Below are 20,679 nucleotides of genomic sequence, written 5' to 3' on the forward strand. Positions count from 1 at the left end.
AGATGTCTACTGGAGATGGCTAGTAGCCCTTGGATCTCTTGAGAGAAAATCTGTTAAGAGATACAAACCTAGGTATATCAGTTACTTTTCTCATTGCTGTGAAAATAATACTTGACAAAAGCAAGTTAAGGAAGCGTTTGCTTTGCCTTGTGGTCTGAAGTCCAGTTCACTCCATCAGGGAGGGTGTGCTGGCAGGAGTGTGAGGCAGCTGGTTACAGTGCATCCATGATCAGGAGCAGAGATGAACTCCATCACTCACGTTCCCCTTTTTATTCTGTAGAAACCTCAGCTCATGGAATGGTGTCACCCACCCATGTTTGGTGTGGGTCTTCCTGCTTTACTTAATCCAACCTAGACATTTCTTCCAGAAAGGCCGAGAGGTTTGTCTGCTAGGTAATTCTAGATCCTACTTGTCCAATTGACAAAGAGTACTAGCCATCACACTAGGTCATTATGGTATAGATTTTAATAAAGGCCTGAGAAGTAGGTAAGAACCTAAGGGGGTAAATGTAGAGAAAAGAAAGGATTAAAGCAGCATGCGTCTACTAGGAAATAGAATGGTAGTCACCAAAACCTGAGAGTGGGGATGGCGGGCAAGGTAAAGAGAGACACTAGGCAAAGGGTACAGTCTCAGTTAGGGGAAAAAAGCAGGATAGCCAGAGAAATGCAGAAAATATGAATATATAAGGCAATGTGGAATGTGTAGACTTGTATGTAAAAAAAAGACATTGTCATCACATGTTGTTTGTCTCAATATATAAATCCTACATTGTTATCAACTATGATCTGAGAACAGAATGTTAAATTTAAATGCTGAGAAGCTATAAAGACAACCCAGTGTTCTTGTACATAACTTGAGGTTTTTTTAAATAGCACAGATTCAAAGACAGAGTGGCCCAGCTCAGGACATCTCGATGAAGGGTAAAGGGCTGCTTCTTGCTGGACAGTTTCAAGGTTGTGTCCAGCACTTTTAGCACACACACACAAGAGATGACTTGTATTACACTGCAGTGCAGATGTGTCCTAAATCAGAGGTGAAGTACTGGTAGAATATCTGTCATTATACACTACAGTTGTGAGTGCTCAATGGTGGTGTAAACAACAGTTGCTGGCTGTTCGTCATCATCAATTTAAAATTAAGAACTGCCAGCTGAGACAGCTAGACAGAGGATTAATAAAGTCCCTTTACATAAAATATATGGTCCTACCTCAAACACTGGGCATGGTGACCATCTGCAGCACTATGTGGTGACCGAATTTCTTGGGTTCTGTGGCATCTTCAGTAAATTTGAGAAGTTCATTAATTTTGTTTATTGACACTAAACTTTATCACTTTGTGAGTAAAAATGAAAGTAACAGATTGTTTTTATAGGCTGAGAAGAACCAAAGAAAATGCTTGAAGCTCTTGTTGCTGTTGTTGTTTCTGAGTTAAGGTCTCACTATGTGGCCCTGACCCTCCTAGAACTCTTGATATAGACCAGGGTAGCCTCCAACTCAAAGAGACCCACCTGCCTCTACTTCCTGAGTAGTGGGATTAAAAGCATATGCCTAGCCTTTGAACTTTAGACCCATTTTACCCAACATTGTCTCTTAGACCATAGTTGTTACCATGATCTTCCTTCCATTATCCAATCTTTAATTTCTTACACAGTTGCTATTTTAGAGTGAGTGATTATAATAACAGTGGTCTGGTGTAGGAGAAATGGATCTGCAAATGAGGATATTTTGCATTTGACACTTATGGTCTGATCTTACAGTTCAGACTTGTCAATTTGATATCTTCAATGTGAGAGGGAAATACAGAGGTACCTGTTTCAGATGCATGAGGCTTGCAGAAGCAATAATTGAATATCACGTCAGGGTACAGGAGTTCAGAAGTAGCGTTAGACACCAGAGTATGCAAGAATGCAGTGGAGAGTTACCAATTCCTCTCTCCCACATGAGGGCTAAGCAATCATCTTGAGTCTGGGAAAGAACAAATCTCACAATACTGACTGAAATCTATGTGAGAATAGACATGGAGGGGACTTCGGTCTCAAAGCAGTTTATGTGAAGAATGGTTTTTATACAGGTAGCAGCTTCATTCTGAGTGGGTATGGGATGGGATTCCTCCACTGGACTGGTGCCACTTGGAAGGGTGACTCAGGAATAGCCTCTGAGTATGGCAGCTCTCCAAAGATGAACACTTCTCCAGAAGGTGCTCCCACTGGCTGGCGGTCCTCATCTCAGTTCCTTGGCAGGCCACTCTTACCCTGAACCCAAGTCGTGGCCTCCCAGGTGTCCACCCTTCTATTAGAATCCTGATGCACTTCTCTTCAGAGTACCTGTTTGATTTCTTGACGCTGCTGAGGCTTGCAGAAAGGACTGGGGAATTGGTATCATAAACCGCAGGAAAACTCATGCACTTACAGAAGGAACACTAGTGCTGGTGAGGACAGTGGGGCTGGAAGTGGAAGGGGGAGCTAGGCATAAGTACAGAAACCTGAGAACAGTGAGGCTGAAAGTGGAAGGGGGAGCTAGGCACAAGTACAGAAACCTGGCGAGAGCCAATGAGGCCCCCTTGACAGTGGTGACATGGAGATGGATTAAAGAACTCATTTTAGATAGGAGAGAATTTTTTTTCATTTTTTTATTAAGAAATTTTCTACTCACCCTACATACCACCCACAGACCCCACCTCCTTCCTCCTCCCACCCCTTGGCCTTCCCTCCCAAAAGCCACCCCTGATCCCCACATCCCCCAAATCAAGGTCTCCGGTGAGGAGTCAGCAGAGCCCAGCGCACCGAGCTGAGGCAGGTCCAAGCCCCTCCCCGCTGCACCAAGGCTGTGCAAGGTGCCACACCACAGGCACGGGGCTCCAAAAAGCCTGCCCATGCACCAGGGATGGATCCTGATCCCCCTACCCAGATGCCCCCCAAACAGTTCGAGCTAAACAACTGTCTCCCATATCCAGAGGGCCTAGTCCAGTCCCATGGGGGCGCCACAGCCACCAGTCCACAGTTCATGGACTTCCACTAGTGTGGCGGGTCATCTCTGCACGTCTTCCCATCATTATCTCAACGTCCCCCGCCTCTCTGCAACTGGATTCCTGGAGCTTAGCATGGTGCCCTGTGGTGGATCCCTGCATCGCCTCCATCAGTCACTGGACAAAGGCTCTATGATGACAGGATATTCACTAGACCAGTCACCAGATTAGACCAGTCCAGGCACCCCCTCGATCACTGCCAGCAGTCCAAGGTGGGGTCATCCCTGTGGATTCCTGAGAGCTTCCCCAGCACCCTGGTTCCTCCCACTCCCATGATGTCTTCATCTATCACGGTATCTCTTTCCCTGCTCTCCCACTCCATCTCAGCTCCAGCTCGGCCCTCCCATTTCCCTATGTTCTCACCCCCCATTCCTTGCCTTCCACCAGATAGGAGAGAATTTTATGATCCAGTGGCAAGGAAAAGTGAGTTCCCTACCTTAGTCAGGAGTCAAATGTCTCTGTTTCATAGTTATGCCATAAGTTTAATCTCAAAACATTAAAATGGTAGCATAAGAAACCCGACAGAAATAATGATTGTTATCAGGCTGCCTTGGATATCTATTTGGTATGTGTCAACATTCTTTCTATGTTTGATTTATAAACAATTTGCAGGATTTTGCATTCTGTATGTAACGTTTGGGTTATTATTTTATCTTTCTCAAGGATTCACTCAGTCATTTACTTTTAAGCACTAGGGCACACAAAACACAAAAGAAGCATGCAAATAGCATCTAAATCTTCAGGCTAGTTTGGAATTTCCCTGAAATACCGTTCTCTGCCAGACCTCATTCTGGTTTGTGCTAAAGTTTGTCCCACAAATCCTGGCAGCTTCCATTTCCAGCCGCACAGTTTGATATTTATTTTAATCAGCTGTTCATGAAAGGTGGAATTTAGCAACAATTACAGTGACATAAGGTGGGTTTCTGAGTAGATCAGGGTAGCCGAGTGGCTTTCTGTTAGATACTCCTTTCTTTCATCCTCTTTCACCTACATTTCAGATGTAAGAATAAATCTAAGAAGACTGGTGTTTGGCCTTTCAGCACATTGCCAACTTTGGCAATTGCAAACTGACTGGTTTTGTACTAAACACCACTGAAATGAAATAAATTAGTCTGCTGAAAGCTTGGCACCCCTGACTACTACAAATATAAAACCACCAACAGATGCTATTTGCTGAAATGGAGGCTCTTCTAGCAGATGGATGAAAGTTAAACACAAATTGCACTGTTTCTTTTCCTTTTGGTTCATTTGTTTTTATTGCAATATAAAAAATTCTGTTATATTAGTTACAGTAAACTTGTAGCAAATGCTTCATGGCTGTTTTGGGATTTTTGAGATCTTTGAAATTACACTCAGACCATTCTTCATTATATGAACTCATTGAAAATGGAGAATCAAATTCTTCATCAGTTCTAAAACTTCCTTTGGTATTCATACTTCAATATTGAAAATAATAATGAGAAGTAAGCACCAAATACTCACAATGGAATGTCATGCCTCTGTCTTAGATATCAGAAACTAGGCTGTGATAAAGTCACACCTACCACATCTCCAATAGTCATTAGGCATTTAGAACTAGAAAGTTTTTACAATATTTTATTTCCTTGTATACTGTTGCATCATTTAGATAGCCCATAAACAAAGAGAATGGTGACTCTGTTCTCCAATTCAATGACTCATATACCATTTAAAGTAATCACTAGCAATTGATATTTACTCTCAAAAGCAATAATGGCATTATTAATCATTCAAAAAATTTAGATATTTCTTGCCACAGACCTGTTTTTTAATGTAATTTAAATAGTTCATATTCTCTAGAGAAATCTGAAATTTATCTTTTGTACCTTCCTTCTGGTTTCAAAGATTATTAAGTTATATTTATGATAACAGAACACAAGAAATTTCAACATAGTAGAAGTAGTAGAATAAACACAAGTGTTTTTGAATATTTATAGGAAGGATCCTTTGTAATTGATTGTTTTTAATCTTTCTTATTTACAGGGTCAGGATCGTGCCGATTTAGTTACTCCGACCCCAGCATCACTGTGTCATATGCCAAGAACAACTCTGCCGACTGGATACAACTCGAGAAAATCAGGTTTGTTACCCTTGAAGTATTTGCATCCTATATGTTGTGAGTAGACTGCGATCCTCTGCTTCCTGCACTCTACCCCTAACATTTTTCTTTGAAGTACTTAAGTCATGAATATACATATTATGGCCTGTCCTACTTGAGGGAGATGTCGCTAGAAATGTAATTTTCCCATTCATAACTTCCTACTGTTAGTACTCCTTATACCAAACTGTTTGGGGTTGCAGCACATTTGGGACTATAACTTTTGAGAGAGCACCCTTTACCACATAACATCACCAGCTGTGGCAGGCAGGAGGTGAGCTGACTTTGGCCTGGCATGCAGACCCGAGAGTAGGACCAGAGACTGACTGACTGCATCCATTTCTTCCGCGGAGATATGGGTTCATAGCTGCTTGGCCTTTTGCATCTCATGTAGTTCTGCCACTTTACTTCTTATGTCCCTCAAGCACATCTTTACATCCTGTATTTTCCTTCCTTCGAGAGTTCTCCAATAAGAAAATGAAGTAGGATGCTCCAGGTGGAAGATTTGATGTTAAAAAGTCCCAAATTGTGTTTATCACTGCTATCGAGTTTAAGCCATGAAATAAACTTCAAAGTGGATAATTAATTGCAGGAATAATATGCAAAAGAAAACAATGAGACTGACATGTTGCCTGCTGCACTGAGGGCCTTAGCCCCACGTTTGTATTAAAATGATTACGTGGCTGGGTTATTTCTTCAATTGGAGAAAAATTTAAGTAGATTATTTCCCAACAGTTTTGAGACTTTTGTTTTCCATCAGCTCTTTTCTTTATGTTAAAAGAATGATAATCTGTTTAGGGAAGCAGAAGAAATATTAGGTTGATAATCTTTAATACTTACCAATTTGTACAAGGCTTCTAGAGTATATTAAAAAACAAAACCCACGTATCTAAGCTCTAATCTTACAAAACTGAGAAAGGTAATTCTAAGTTAGGATTTTAATAAATTATTTCCTCTATGAATGGATAAAATAAAATTTATAGATGGTCACTGCATACTGAGCTCTAACATGCTGTGTCAACTTTATGATAATATTTGCTCTTCTTTCTAATTTGTAGAATTTTGAAAATGCATTCATATTAGATACTTAGGCATCTAAATGGCTGGAAGCAAACCAATATACATATAGAAATTTTACCTATATCCCCACAGCTTTTCTTCTACTATATTATATCATGACTTAAATAAGTTATAATGTATGTTTGTTACTGGAAAAGAGCTATATACTTCTGAAGTGATAAATGATGAAACTACACATTTGATTGCACATATGAAGATTACATTCAGCTGAGTACAATAATTTTTTTTCATGAAATGGCACTTTCAATTTTAGGCTGTATACCAAACCACCATACTCATGAATGCAAATCCTCCTTACCACTGGGGATCAGCATGAAAGTTTTTTCTAACCACTGTCTTCAACTGAAGTATATTCTCTTCATCAGTTTAAATTCTTTTGAAGCTAAAAAAAAAATAATACTCACCATGAAATATTGTAAAAGAGAATTGAATTGATTACCCCCAAAGGTGAGAAACACCATCTATAACCGCACTGACAATTCTGAAGATATATATGTGCTTCACTGGTGAGTGAAAAATATGATTTTTTTCTCCAGCCCTTCCAAAACTGATTTATAGCAAGCCCAGCCTACCACTAGTTTGCATTTTAGCACCATTTTTAATCTCAGCTAAAACGGCCATTTTTACAGCAGCAGATTTTTACTTTGGTAGAATAAAATGATTAATAAAACTTTTATTACATAGCAGAAAGAGAAAGATCCTAATAGATGTGATATAAAGGTCTTATTAAATTATATCTTTTTCAAAGATTGACCAAATACAATTGTAAATAATTATAAGTGAATACAGTCATTAGATGTAAAAAATGTATCTGATGACTAAAAATATAACACTTATAAAGACTAATCTGTCGTATATATGTGTGTATATGTATTTAAACATAGCATATGCAGTGACCTCTATTCAATGCATAATTTCAAAGGATCAATATTAATTTCTATTTTTCTTTTTTCTTATCAAGTGAGTGATTTTTTTTTTTTTTTTTTTTTTTGGTTTTTCGAGACAGGGTTTCTCTGTGTAGCTTTGCGCCTTTCCTGGAACTCGCTTTGTAGACCAGGCTGGCCTCGAACTCACAGAGATCCACCTGGCTCTGCCTCCCGAGTGCTAGGATTAAAGGCGTGCGCCACCACCGCCCGGCTTCAAGTGAGTGATTTTAAATAGAACATCTACCATGTGCCAGAACTGTTCTCGATATAGTTTCATTCTTTTTGGGTAATCATAGCAGCTGGGTCACTGCCCCTGCCCTTGCTCCCTTCTTGACTTACTTGAACATATTTAGTGCTTACTTTGTGTCAAATATAAAACCCTCAAAGACCTTAAGTAAATGCCCTGTTATCACTTAGTAGGAAAGCTGTAGCAAGCAGCAGAGACTGAAGGTTGGACCATTGGCTTATATTTAATCTACGGTGAACATTGCATGTTCACAGTAAGGCAATGATCCTAACTGTGCTTGACCTCCTCTTCGCACCGTGTTTTCCAGAGCCCCTTCCAATATCAGCACAATCATCCACATCCTCTACCTTCCTGAGGAAGCCAAAGGAGAGAATGTGCAGTTTCAGTGGAAGCAGGACAGCCTGGATGTAGGTGAAGTGTACGAAGCCTGCTGGGCCTTGGATAACATCCTGGTCATCAATGCAGCCCACAGACAAGTCGTTCTGGAAGACAGTCTCGACCCAGTGGACACAGGCAACTGGCTCTTCTTCCCTGGAGCAATGGTCAAGGTTTGAGTGCTTTCATTTCTTCTTCCTTTAGAAACCCAAAGCTCACTGAACATTTCAAGATAACTTTTTCCCAACACAACTCTGAGTATTAACTAACATTCTTCTATCTCATATATTGCCATTTAAGGGTGTGAGTGATATCATTTTGTAAAAAACGTTTGTTTACTCATTCATTTAACAGTTGTTTGAGAACTCAGATTGGGCTTGAACCCTGAGCAAAGGGTTCAAATATACTTCTTCTCCTATTTTGTGGCTATCATTTTAGTGGAAGCAGATAGATACATAGCTGTGCAAATACAGAACAGCCTAGTTGTCTTTTTCTGGGAGGCAGCCTTAAGTCCAGGCATGGGGATTTGGAAGGTTATCCAGGAAACAGGGAAGGCAAGCAGATGCTGAGGGTGATGAGGGTGGTTGGAAGGTGGCTGTGGGAGGAAGACTAGCGTGCCAGGAACTGAAGATCTCATATGTAGAAGTTTGAGCTGAGTGCTTGTGTCTTCCACACATTTGTGTGTTGCAAGATGATCATATTGGGCTAGAAAGTAGAGACCTTGTGAGGTCATTCAATCATAAGGATGAAGCACTTGTGAATGGGGATTAGTGTCCCTATGAAAGAGAGAGAACTGTTTGGCCCTCAGCATGTGAAGCCAGCAAGACTGAGGGAGAAAGTGTAGGCACTTACTAAGTCTTCCAGAGCTCTGATCACAGACCCTGGCGTCCCAAATTGTTAGAAATAGATGTTCCTATTTTAGTTTTCCGGGCTATAATGGTCTCTCATAGCAGCCCCAAACTAAGACAGAGTCTAGATCAGCAGTTCTCAATCTGTGGATCACAAGCCCTATCAGATATCCTGCATATTAGATATTTACATTAGTATTTATAACAATAACAAAATTACACTTATGAAGAAGCAACAAAATAATTTTATGATTGTGGGTCACCACAATATGAAGAATTGTATTAAAGGGTCACAGCATTAGGAAGGTTGAGAACCACTGGTCTAGGTGGTGAATGCATAAAGCAAAAACCCTTAAATGGAGTTCAAAATAGTTCTCCAGTATTTCTTGAGACTTGTAGTAAGTAGTTCCAGTGTATGGCAAGTGAGAAGACCTTGAAGATCTGCTAGCTGCTGTAGTATTGGAATTCTATCTGAAGATCATATCTACTGGGGTACTTTAAATAAGAGTCAATCATATTTGGTACCTGAAATTGCTCTTCTAAAAGAGTACACTGAATGAAAGGAATACATGGAAAGACCAAATAGGATGCTTACAAATCATTCAATGGGAGATCTTGTTAGGCAGAAGAAGTGTGGACATAGGCTAGATTTTGTAACAAGTGAATGTTCCCTCCTCAGGTTGGGAACTGATAAAGAAGATAAAGGGATGGTAGGTGTGAAGGGCAAGGTTTGGGCAGCTAGATGGACAAGGGTGTCACTCACTGAAACAGAAATAGAGGAGGAGGAACAGGTTCACAGGAAGGTAAGGGTTACTTTAGTTTGGACACATAACTCTTGATGTTCTTAGGGCCAAGCAGCAAATGGTTGGCAAGAGATCAGAGGCATGGGTCAAAAAGTTAGGAAGGTGCAATGTTGGTAGTTGTCACTGATGAATGGGATGGCAATCATGAACTTGCCTGATGAGAGTCTAATAAAGAAACAATATGAAAAATGTTATTAGACCTTCAACTGTGTCCCCACATATCTCTAACGTGTAGAAATAAATTACAAATTCAGGTTATGGATATTTTTGTTTTTTAGCTGTGGCTTACTGATGCAAAACAATCCTGTGCTAGGTGGAAGTAAGGTCACAAGAAGGGAAACTAAGAGAACATAAAGACTTAAAGTATTTTACTTGTTTGTGTATGTAATATAGGAAATTAACCTAGGACCTTATGCATGCTAGGCAAATATTCTACCACTAAGCTATATCCTCAATTCTCTTCTTACTATTTGGGCTTGGGACAAGGTCTCACCAAGTTTCCCAGGTTGGCCTTGAACTCACCAGATAGTCCATATAGATCTCAAACTTATGGTGCCTCTGCCCTTTGGCCTCTGCCTCTGCCCTCTAACCTCTGCCCTCTGCCACCTCTGGCTCTTCTGCTTCTTAGGTATCTAGGATTAGAGGCCTGTGCCACAAGGTACAGCTTGCTTGCCCCCTTTTAATAATTTATTTCAGGAAGCTGAGTTTGAGTCTGGTGCCTTAGACCACTCTGCTTGATATTTATGTCAGTTGAATAATACATTGAGTATTGAAATATCAGTTGATTGTTTTATCAGTTTTTTTTTATTCTGGTTATGGCTTTTAAGGCAAGAAAATCAAACAATATCATTATTTGATAATTATAATATTTGAAACAAGAGTCTTTGTAGAAACACTTGTTTTTAAGATTTCACAATTATGCTGGTTATGTCCTATTTTTAGCATCTACCCAAAGGCATCTGACCTCAATGAATAAATATTCACTATCAAAAATAAAAAAAAATTTATTTCAGTACTATACAAGAAAAAGGATTGTAAATTATTTAGTGAAATCTCAACACAAAAATTCTCCTTCTTCCTCAAGTGATCAAAACTTGTAGTCATTTTGGCTCAAGGTGATAAGGTTACACCTGTATACTGGTCTTGAAAATAGGTACCCCTCAGCTCAGTTCACAAAAGCATCCCACTAGCCTCCTTACTGAAAATCTCCTAACACAGTCCAAAGCTGCACTCCCTTAGAAAGAGTGTGCCCAGTCCTTTTGCATAGAGAACTTTGTCATGATACTCTGTGGGATATCATCTGCCACTGTGTTGAAGGGGGCTCTCTGCTGTCTTCATCTACACTAACAAGCAGGTACTGAACCCTTTTCCAGCAGCATCATTTATCATCTGACTCTCATCCTCTCTACTAAACAGATTGCGTTTATGCCTTGTATTACGAACTACTATACTAACCTAATTAGCTGCTTGGTTTCTTAATGCGTGTACTTTGGTTCTACCCATGATAGAAATGAATTAGGTCTGCTTTTGCTTCAGTAGAAAATTTAATTAAATTAAAACTTTGGGTAGAAAATGCTTTTTTTTTTTTCCTTTTTGGTCTTTTGCCCCACTCATAAGCTTACTAACCACACAATTGAGAACTGCCAAGAGACCTTGGTCTACGAAGAAAAAAATGTCCTGTGGTAATGATTTATTTCATTGTCTTTAAGTCACCTACCAGATAGAAGTTCTTCTCTGATGTCTCTTTTGAAAACTTGAAGTAAATTCCATAGTCAAATCTAAGAATTTGTCCTTTTAACTTATTTGAATGACCACTCTTTTTATTTTTGTTTGAAATATCTCAAAATGAAAACTGTTGTTGGTTGTTTTTACTCTTTCTCTTTTGGGGGCCTGCCTCCCAGCTCCCAAAAAATAACACACAGAGGCTTATTCTTAAGTATAAATGCCCAACCTTAGCTTGGCTTGTTGCTAGCCAGCTTTCCTTAACTTTAAATTATCCCATCTAGCTTTTACCTCAGGCTTTTACCTTTCTCTGGCTACTTCTTTTTTTCCCCTAGATTTCAGATTCTATATGTCATCTCTGCCTGCCAACCCTGCCTATACTTTCTTCTGCCTTGCTATTGGACATTTAGCTCTTTATTAGACTATCAGGTGTTTCAGACAGGCACAGTAACACAGCTTCACAGAGTTAAACAAATGTAACATAAAAGTAGCACACCTTAAAATAATATTCTACAATATTTCCCCCTTTTGTCTAAATAAAAAATGGTTTTAACTTTAATAGTATAACTACATACAACAAAAACAGTTATCAAGTAAGAATTAATTTACAATATTCAGCTCATTTATGTTTAGCAAATTCAGAGAAAACAGTCCACTATCCATCCATCTTAGTGACTCCAAAGTTTTACACCCAATCCACTTTCTATCATAACTAGGGAAAACTGCAACTATAACTATCTAGTCTTCAACTCCATCAAAGACCCAGAAGGATGTAATATTATCTAACAACAGAGACATTTGGCTGCCTGGACAGTCACTCAAAGTTCCTCTGCAATGTTGGGGCATCCGTCTTCAGTAGTCTGCAAACCCAGAATATCTGGCAAACTTTTCAGTGAAGCAGGAAATTTGAAAGACTGTCCCACCTATATTGACAAAGTTCATTAGTCACTTCCCTCTGTGTCCTGCAGAATGTCTGGCAGTTTCTTCTGTGGAGCAGGAATTTTGAAGGACTGTCCTGCCTTGTTTTGGCAAAGTTCAACAGTATTTTTCCTGTGTGTCCTGCATGTCCAGTCTACATAGCACATTTTGAGCAGTCAAAGGCAAGAGCAGTTTCTTTGCCCAGTGGCTACCCTTGCCACAATGAAAGCAAACTCCATAAGGAGTTTCTCAATGCCCATCATCTCTGAAGTAAATTGGTGCTACAAGGAGCAGATGTGTCTCATTGTCATGAAAAACCTTATTATAACACAACATTTTAAATACCATATTCTATAGGTCTTTGAAGTATTTGAAGACCATCTGTCTAAAATATATTTCAATATGATCCTGAAAACATGCCTAACATATCTGCTAGTTTGATTGTTATAAATTACTAACCACTAACCTGTGTTTCCTGATTATCCTATATAGTTTATAATAATAGCTTTCAAAAACTAGAACTTCACTCTACATTTCCAAATGAACTGCATAGGCACAGTACCTCAAACAAAAATAGAAACATACATGCAATATGTTGTAACAAAAATAACCTTAAATTTTTATTAATGTACAAAAATCCATTAAACAAGAGTAGAAACATTTGTACAGCATAACAAAATATCTTTAATTTGTATCAATATTCTATATTCTCCTAAATGATAACAAACATCCGTAACCCACCAAATAACCAAAAGCCACCCACACCCCCCAACTCTTGGGAATGTGGGCATAGTTTTCTCTAAACTGCTTCCTGCTGGCTGTGGACAAAGGCATCTTTGTGGGTCCCTAAGAAAATTTTGAGGTAATGACCAAGTCCTGGGGAGACCAGGAGTAACCTTTGTTGACAAATATCATCTGTCAAGATTCAGGAGGTCTTCCCTGATCAAACCTTATCCATATTAACCCTGAAGAATCCACAACCTCTCGTCTCCTGTGGGAAGAAAACTCCTAAGCATTTTTTATTTCCATTTGAAAAATACATTTTTTTAACTTCTTTTTTAAAGTTAAGATAGCTCTAAAGTGTCTAGGTTGGTTCAATTTTGCAGTCCTGTCCACATGCCCATGTCTGTGAGCAGCTGTCTCTTGCCCATAAGCCTTCAAAAAATTCAAAATCAAAATAATACTATACAGAATTCAGACTCCCTGTGTATTTCCCATCTTTACATGGATTTTTTCTTTTACTTTCTCTTTAAAGACTTTATTTTATAAACTATTCATTTTTTCTATGACTATACCTGTAGCTAGAGTTTTCCTGCCTGGCCCACAGTCAGGACAAATCTCTCTCACCTGCCAGTCCCACAGCCACTCAGACCCGACCAAGTAAACACAGAGACTTATATTGGTTACAAACTGTATGGCCGTGGCAGGCTTCTTGCTAACTGTTCTTACAGCTTAAATTAATCCATTTCTATTAATCTATACCTTGCCACATGGCTCGTGGCTTACCGGCATCTTCACATGCTGCTTGTCCTGGTGGCGGGTGGCAGTGACTCTCTCTGACTCAGCCTTCCACTTCCCAGCTTTATTCTCCTCCTTGTCCCGCCTACACTTCCTGCCTAGCCAATGGCCAATTAGTGTTTTATTTATTGACCAATCAGCAACACATTTGCCATACAGAACATCCCACAGCATACACCCTTTTTCTTAAGCCTATGCACGTTGCTAAGCACACTGTACCCTGTTTAGAGGTTTTTTTCCATCTGGACCTTTTTTTTACTGTGTATCACTTAGCCTTTTTTTACTTCATGAGCCAACTTTAAACTGCTAAGCAGCGTGGACCTCTGCCCATGACTTTGGTGGCTGGCTCTGCCCACTTGTTGGATCATGAAAGTTAGGCCTAAAACCTGAGACCTCATCAGAGGTTCATGACCAGGAACTGCATTCCAACTTCCTAGAGCTCTAGAATGTTGATGCTTACTCTGTGGTTGACGTTTTTTCTTATTTTTTGTTCTTACTTAACATACTGGCTGCTCACTGTCTAGCAGAAACTCTTAAAGGAGCCATTTATTTTTAAGCTTTCTCAGGCACTATGGAAATTCAAGCCCAGTGTTGGGCACCAAAATGTTGTTGGTTGTTTTTACACTTTCTCTTTTGGGGGTCTGTCACCCAGTTCCCAAATAAATCACACATGGAGTCTCATTCTTACTTATGAATGCCCAGCCTTCGCTTGGCTTGTTGCTAACCAGCTTTCCTTAACTTTAAATTATCCCATCTAGCTTTTGCCATGGCCTTTTCCCTTTCTCTATTTCTGTAAACCTTTCATTATTTCTTATTCCATGTATTGCTATATAGCTGGGTGACTGGCCCCTGATGTCTTCCTTCTCTGGCTACTTCTTTTTTCCCCAGATTTTTCCTTCTATATATTATCCGTGCCTGCCAGCCCAGCCTATTTCTCTCTCCTGTCTAATAAAGACATTCAGCTCTTTATTAGACCATCAGATGTTTCAGACAGACAAAGTAACACAGCTTCACAGAGTTAAACAAATGCAACATAAACAAAAGTAACATACCTTAAAATAATATTCTGCAACAGGAAACTTTTTCTTTGACCAGATGATCCAGAATCTAAAATAAAAGTTGTTTTTTAAAACTATATGAAATTTACTTATCAAATATTAACTCTTTCCTTAGTGGCCTCTGAGATGAACACAGAATACAATACAACTACTTAGAAAACATGTCAGTCAGTGTGCCTGTAGGTTATGAGAGTGTTTTAAATGTTGCTTTATTTTGGCTTTTAATTGTAAGGATTACATGTGTTTGCTCAACCTACTTTGTCTTTTTATGTTTATTAAGTGTTACTAAGGTAGTTACATTTTAACTATGTCAAAAAGAAAAACCTCCCATGATTAAGAGAAGGTGAAAAAGTGTGTGTTGGGCCTATGTACATATGTGTGTGCATGTGTGCATGTGTGTGCATGTGTGTGCACATGTGTGTGTGAGTGTGCATGTGTGTGTATGTCTATAAAATTCTCTTAAATGCAAATGTTGATAAAGTAAAACAGTTATAGATATACACAGTTGTGACAACTAAATTGTCCAGCTGCTGATCTCAAAGACAGTGTTTAAGGTAATGGGTCAAAAAAGAAAGAGAAAAACGAGTCATTGTCACTCACAGTAAGTAGTTCTCTCATCTTCTCCAGATGTTTCAATTTCTCTGGAAATATTTACTATTTCATTTGAACTGTCATTGTTTATCCCAAGTAGAACAAAGTGCCAAAGACTAGACAGCTTAAGGAGTCCCATGACCCAGGGAACTGTAGGTATACCTCACCAGCTTAAATCTCCTCTGGGCTGGTAGAACACTGACGATCTTGGTCTTTAATAATTAATGTGAACTGTGTCCATGAGAATACAGCTTTTACTGGAGAAGCCTGTCTCATGTTTTATGTGTTGGTCATGTGGGGTGGGGTATTGAACCTGTAATCTATGACCGAGCTGCATCCTCAGCTCTTTGCTGCAGGTTTTGATTTGGTAAACTGAAGTAGATGGTAAAAAAGCTCCCAGGTAGCCACATGTGTTTCTCTTCCATTCTTTTGGGCCCACAGCCCTGCCTGCTGCATCTTCCAGGCTTTTCCCAGAAAATGTTCTCACATAAAAGGAAAGGTGTGCCATGTTCTATTGTGCTTCTAATTACCATCATTATTTTTCATTTCCCACAAATCCCAAAGCAGCCCTTTGCTCACTACCAAGTACACAAGGCTTTAAATGCCAGTAAATACTCTGGTGCATGTGCTAAAGCTCCTCAGAGTGGTACCTCCTTAGCATCCACGACACAGGAGCAGATGTGTACCGAGCACAGGAAAAGCCTGAAGGCCACTTACTATGACGTCACTGTTTCACCTGCTGGCAATGGTGATTCTGTCTTCTTTCACAGAATGAGACTTTTAACTTCTGTATGTTTTTCTAGAAACAAAAGATTGTCAGTTTATACTATTCTAAAGTGGGTTGTGGTATCAGTTCATCAATACAGTTGTTAGGATGTGCCTCTGTCTGGCAGCTGTGGGTGTTCACAGGACACATATAAGAGTCAGAGATACCACCTTCCCACCTGGTGAGAGGGAATGAGTAATCTCAAGGCAACTTCTGAGCACCAGCTGTGAGTGACTTTGGTCTAATCAAGGATTAAAGGATATGAACCAAATATTTTTGCTCTTCTCATTTAAGACTATCAAGTTTCAGCATTTTATGCCGGGTAAGGTTCTCATACTCAGGAAAGATACTTGCAGTATTGTGAAAACTGTGTGGATCCTTGACAATAATGGATGAAAATAATAACAGTAGCATAACTGTAGCTATGATAAATGGTAATTAAGACAGCAGTTGTACTGGTAGTATTTCACAAAGGCTTGTAGCTACAGGCACTGTGAGGAAGACCTGACGTCAGCTTTGCATCAGTGCTGATCAGCACTGCGAGACTGGGAGGACACTGACAGCTCAGTGTTCAGTCTCTTACCCATTCCTGAAATGTCTCAACACATTCATCAGGCTCATGTTTCCACCTTTTCAAATATGCATCTTGCAATTTGAGAAGATTCTTAGTTTTAAACTCAAAGGAATGTGTTTCGTGTAAGTCTGCAGGGTCAGCCCAGAGCTGCCACAGTTGCATGCTTTCCATCCTGTGCCATCAGAGAGGAGGGTTGGAAACATCAGTGAGTTACTCCCAGGAGAATCATGGATAAATGAGCTAGAAAGAGCTATGCTTGAGTCAGAAAATTTTCTATTCTCCCCATTCTTTAATAAAACCCCATGAAGAAGAATTTCCGAATGAATTAATACGCCATGAACATGTGCTGGTCAAGCAGAAGTTTCACTCTGTTGTCTGTTTGCTCACACCTTTGATGGCAGGCACAACTTTTATCTTGAAAGTATATATCATCCATGACTTCTTGCTGTCTTGTGTTTGTGCATGCGTGCGTGCGTGTGTGTGTGTGTGTGTGTGTGTGTGTGTGTGTGTGTGTGTGCGTGCGCGCACACACACACATGTACACCGGCATGTATGTGTATATGTGAAAAAGATGAGCAGAAGGAAGTAGAGTGCTTTGTTCACTATCCATTATAAGTGTTTCTCTCTGCTCAGCGAGCCTGGTTACCCTGAACTTGCGGGGACATAAGTCACTGGTTTCTGTCAGTGCTGGAATTGACCTACCGATTAAAAGCAGGTCACTGTGACATAGGTGCTGTCCCATGTGCTTCTCATTTTTAAGAAACCTTCCCATTTTGATTGCCCTACCTGCTGATCTTTTTCTATTTATTACCCAGTTGCCTAGAGTTCTAGACCACCCCTTGTATGTGTTTATGTCAAGTTGTGTTGGGAGGTAAATCAACGCTACCTGCCACTGATGCTATTAGAATGATTGCCCTTGGGAATAGCTATGATTTGAACACATGTATTTGAAAAGGAACTCTTTTAAGAAGCAATTTATTGGAATTTTCAAGTTCACACCAAGGATTTGGAGTCATTCATTCACAAGCTTTGGAAGAGACCTGTCATCGTCTCTTCTGTCATCTGACTTCCGTTCGCTTCTCTGCCACATCCACCTTTGATAATAAGGCAGTGGCGACACTTTACTCGTAGAATGAACACAAAAGGGCCTAAGGAAGACAACAGCCATTAGGAAAGTCAACAGACCATTAAAGAGAGCTATTAAATCAGAACAAGAGAGTTTATTTATTTTCTTATTGCTCTTATGCATAGTGAATTTAACAAACTTGTTGCTCCATTGGACGGAAGGCAAGTCCCCAAACCAGGATTGTATCTCCATTGCCAGTGTCTGCCAGCGCCCCTAGAAGGCTGTTATTAATTGTCACAAATAGCTGAATCATCAGTAGAGAAGAAAAATTATGTTCAAATTAAGAAAAAATGTAAATGAATTTGGCTGAAAATTGTTAAATCTTAATGAAAATTGAGGCTCATGAGGAAAAATAAAGTCTTTGACAATGGCGAAAGCGAGAAGCCAGGAGAAGCCAAATCATTTTTAAACCTGCCTTCTGGGAATAAACCCCCTGAAGAGCAAGGCCTGTTTGACGCAGGTGCCCAGCTTGTCTTCCATATACCATTCCACTCAGTACCTTGGAAAAATGGTTCAACAGCTGACTTCACAATTTTGTTTTCTTTCAAGGTAAAGGACAAATAGGAAGCAATCAGATTTGCTTGGCAAAAATATGCTTTGCGGATCGCTCTTCTTCAGACTGTCTAGAATGTGGGACTTATGTACTGAGTTTCTAATGAGGATAAACTTGAGCACAGTGAGACTCGTGGCCAGCCATGTTCCCATGTCTTATTCCATTAGGAGTCTGAATGATAACTGTGATTTCCTGGCTAGGTTCCAGCTTGGTTAATTGCATGCTGTCTACCCAGATTCCCTCTGCTTGGGGAACTCTTCATCTGGATTGTGCTGCTCTTATTATTGTGTTTCCCCCAAGAGGTGGATACATATTATAAGATGCGCCAGAATATAATTTGTTAAGCTAATAAGAGTACTTTGGGGATGAAGGGTTAAGTGTGGAAGTGTGCTTTTCACAATCTCCCCCTAGTGAGGTCTATTTGTATAGTAATTAACATGGAATAGCATCAGTGAAATATGGACATGAGCCAGGTCACCATAACAAAAGTGGCAGTAATGTAGGAACAACTAATGTTGATAAATTCTACAGAAGATAACCATTCAGACAAATCCCCTGAGCCTGATGTGCCTTTTGCTTTTGTCTTGTTTTGTTTGCAATTAAAACTGATATTTTTCATCTCTGATAAAGTTGGCACAGTATTCAATAAGTAAAGCTTATTTTTTCTTATGGTAACATTCCCATCATCTTTGTGTGTGTTATATCTCCTAACAAAATAACTTGCATGGTAGCATTCTTTGAAGTAAGGCTTCTTAAGCAAATGACTAAAGATATGGAACAAAAATAAAGGGAAAAGTAGTTTTTATGATTTCCTAATATTGCTATCTTTAAACATACTCCCTATGGCCTCTCATCTATTCCTTATCCCCATTTCCAAGACGAGGAAGCAGAGGCTCCAACATGTCAAAAGGCTTTGACTTTGAAGCCAAGTCTGTTTCATTGTGAGACGTTCCTCTTGCATGCCGAGCTGTGCCCTCCACCTGATGCCTGCATATTGGGCCTTAATTTGAGAAGGCAAGTATGAAAACCCAACACTGAAAATCGAGCTGATCACCAAAGACAAGGCTCACAACTATCCGGTGGAGGTTCACGTGGTTATTCCTCCTCTCTGTCACTATTTCCATTTCAGAGTTGATACTATTGCAAAGTAATTATACACTTGTCACAAAATACACTATCAATTGGGATCTTTGTAAATCCTACTGCAGTGTGGTTCAAATGTGAATGTTTAATGATCCCAGAAAATGAGAAAAAAAAAACAATCTTTGGGCTCCCTAAAATCCCCTCACCACGGTTGAATCTATTGTGTCGACTGAAGAAAACACAGGGCAGCCCTCCTGCACCTGGACTGTGCTCACAGCCAAATTTTCAGGTTTGGAACTGGCATTAAATTACCTAGAATTAAATGTGTGGAAAATAATAGAAATTTATTTTGTCTCAAGAGAAAACTGTTCTCTTCCTATTATGGGTTTTCTTTTTCTTTTTGTAGTGGATGTCTGTACCTTTAAAGACCACAGAACCAGGATGTAGGAAATATGTGATAAAAAATATAACATATACAAAAGGCTTCAGAACACAATATGTAGGCTAACGGCCAGTCCACTTCAACCACCACACAGCACATCTTACTTTCATCAGGAAGTTCACATGCCAATGTATTTTATTTCCAGCCAGACACTGGCTAATTTATGGCTCTGCCAACAATGCCATTTTAATTAATTTTATTCATCTTATTTCTCTTTCCTGTGCTCCTCATATCTCATCTGTTTGCATTGCCTAAATTTTAATTAAAAATCTTCTCCTCTCTAAGGAGCAATCTGAAGTGGCAAAAATAATCACTTAAAATATTACAGTCATTAAAAAATTGGCTGTGGTGGAAGCCATGCATTTTCAATTTTCCTACAAATGATGTTTTAGCTTCCTTTTAAAGTGCACTTTGTATCTGAATTGTCTGCCACCAGCCAGCTTGGCCATCAGAAATGGTCTTCCAGCTGGGTGGGCTGAGTGACAGCTCCTTAATGGAGGAAATGGATGGCTCTCGGCTCATGTGGAGGGAAAAACACACCAGGCAGATTTCTTTCCATCTGCTGCTAGCCCTCTACAAGCTGGCATTGCCCAAATGCCCAGTGTACTCCTTTCAGCAGAAACGGTGCCATCAAGAAGTAAATTGTGAGGCTGTAGATCCCTAAAAGAATCATCAGGGTCGTTAGGCCCTAGAGAGAAAGTACTAAGAGTCCTTCCAATGTTCTTTTTTTCTGAAAGCCTAATTAAACAATGGTAGAGGTGATTTAAGTACCTTTTACAAGTGCAGAGGTGAAGTCATTAGCATTTGCAGCAGAGTAGAGGGAGCAAGCCTAGGAAATGCTAACCTGAATTGAGGAATTTTCACTGATGTTTCCTGCTGATGCCTTTTTGAATGGCAAACTCTTGTCA

General features: G+C 39.6%; 1 protein-coding gene across 5 annotated transcripts in view; it reads left to right on the top strand.

The window, feature by feature from the left end:
- Window positions 1-20,679, top strand: part of Reln (reelin) — a 460,226-nt gene that overhangs the window by 263,197 nt on the left and 176,350 nt on the right. For all 5 annotated transcript variants that reach the window (XM_052719248.1, XM_052719250.1, XM_052719251.1 and 2 more), the window contains exons 9-10: window positions 5,027-5,123; window positions 7,702-7,942. In XM_052719248.1, the coding sequence (XP_052575208.1) occupies window positions 5,027-5,123; window positions 7,702-7,942 (338 nt within the window). The remainder of the gene's footprint in view (window positions 1-5,026; window positions 5,124-7,701; window positions 7,943-20,679) is intronic.

The sequence above is a fragment of the Peromyscus californicus genome, unplaced genomic scaffold, assembly GCF_007827085.1.
Source record: "Peromyscus californicus insignis strain IS unplaced genomic scaffold, ASM782708v3 Scaffold_6__1_contigs__length_162567912, whole genome shotgun sequence".
Classification (NCBI taxonomy): Eukaryota; Metazoa; Chordata; class Mammalia; order Rodentia; family Cricetidae; genus Peromyscus; species Peromyscus californicus.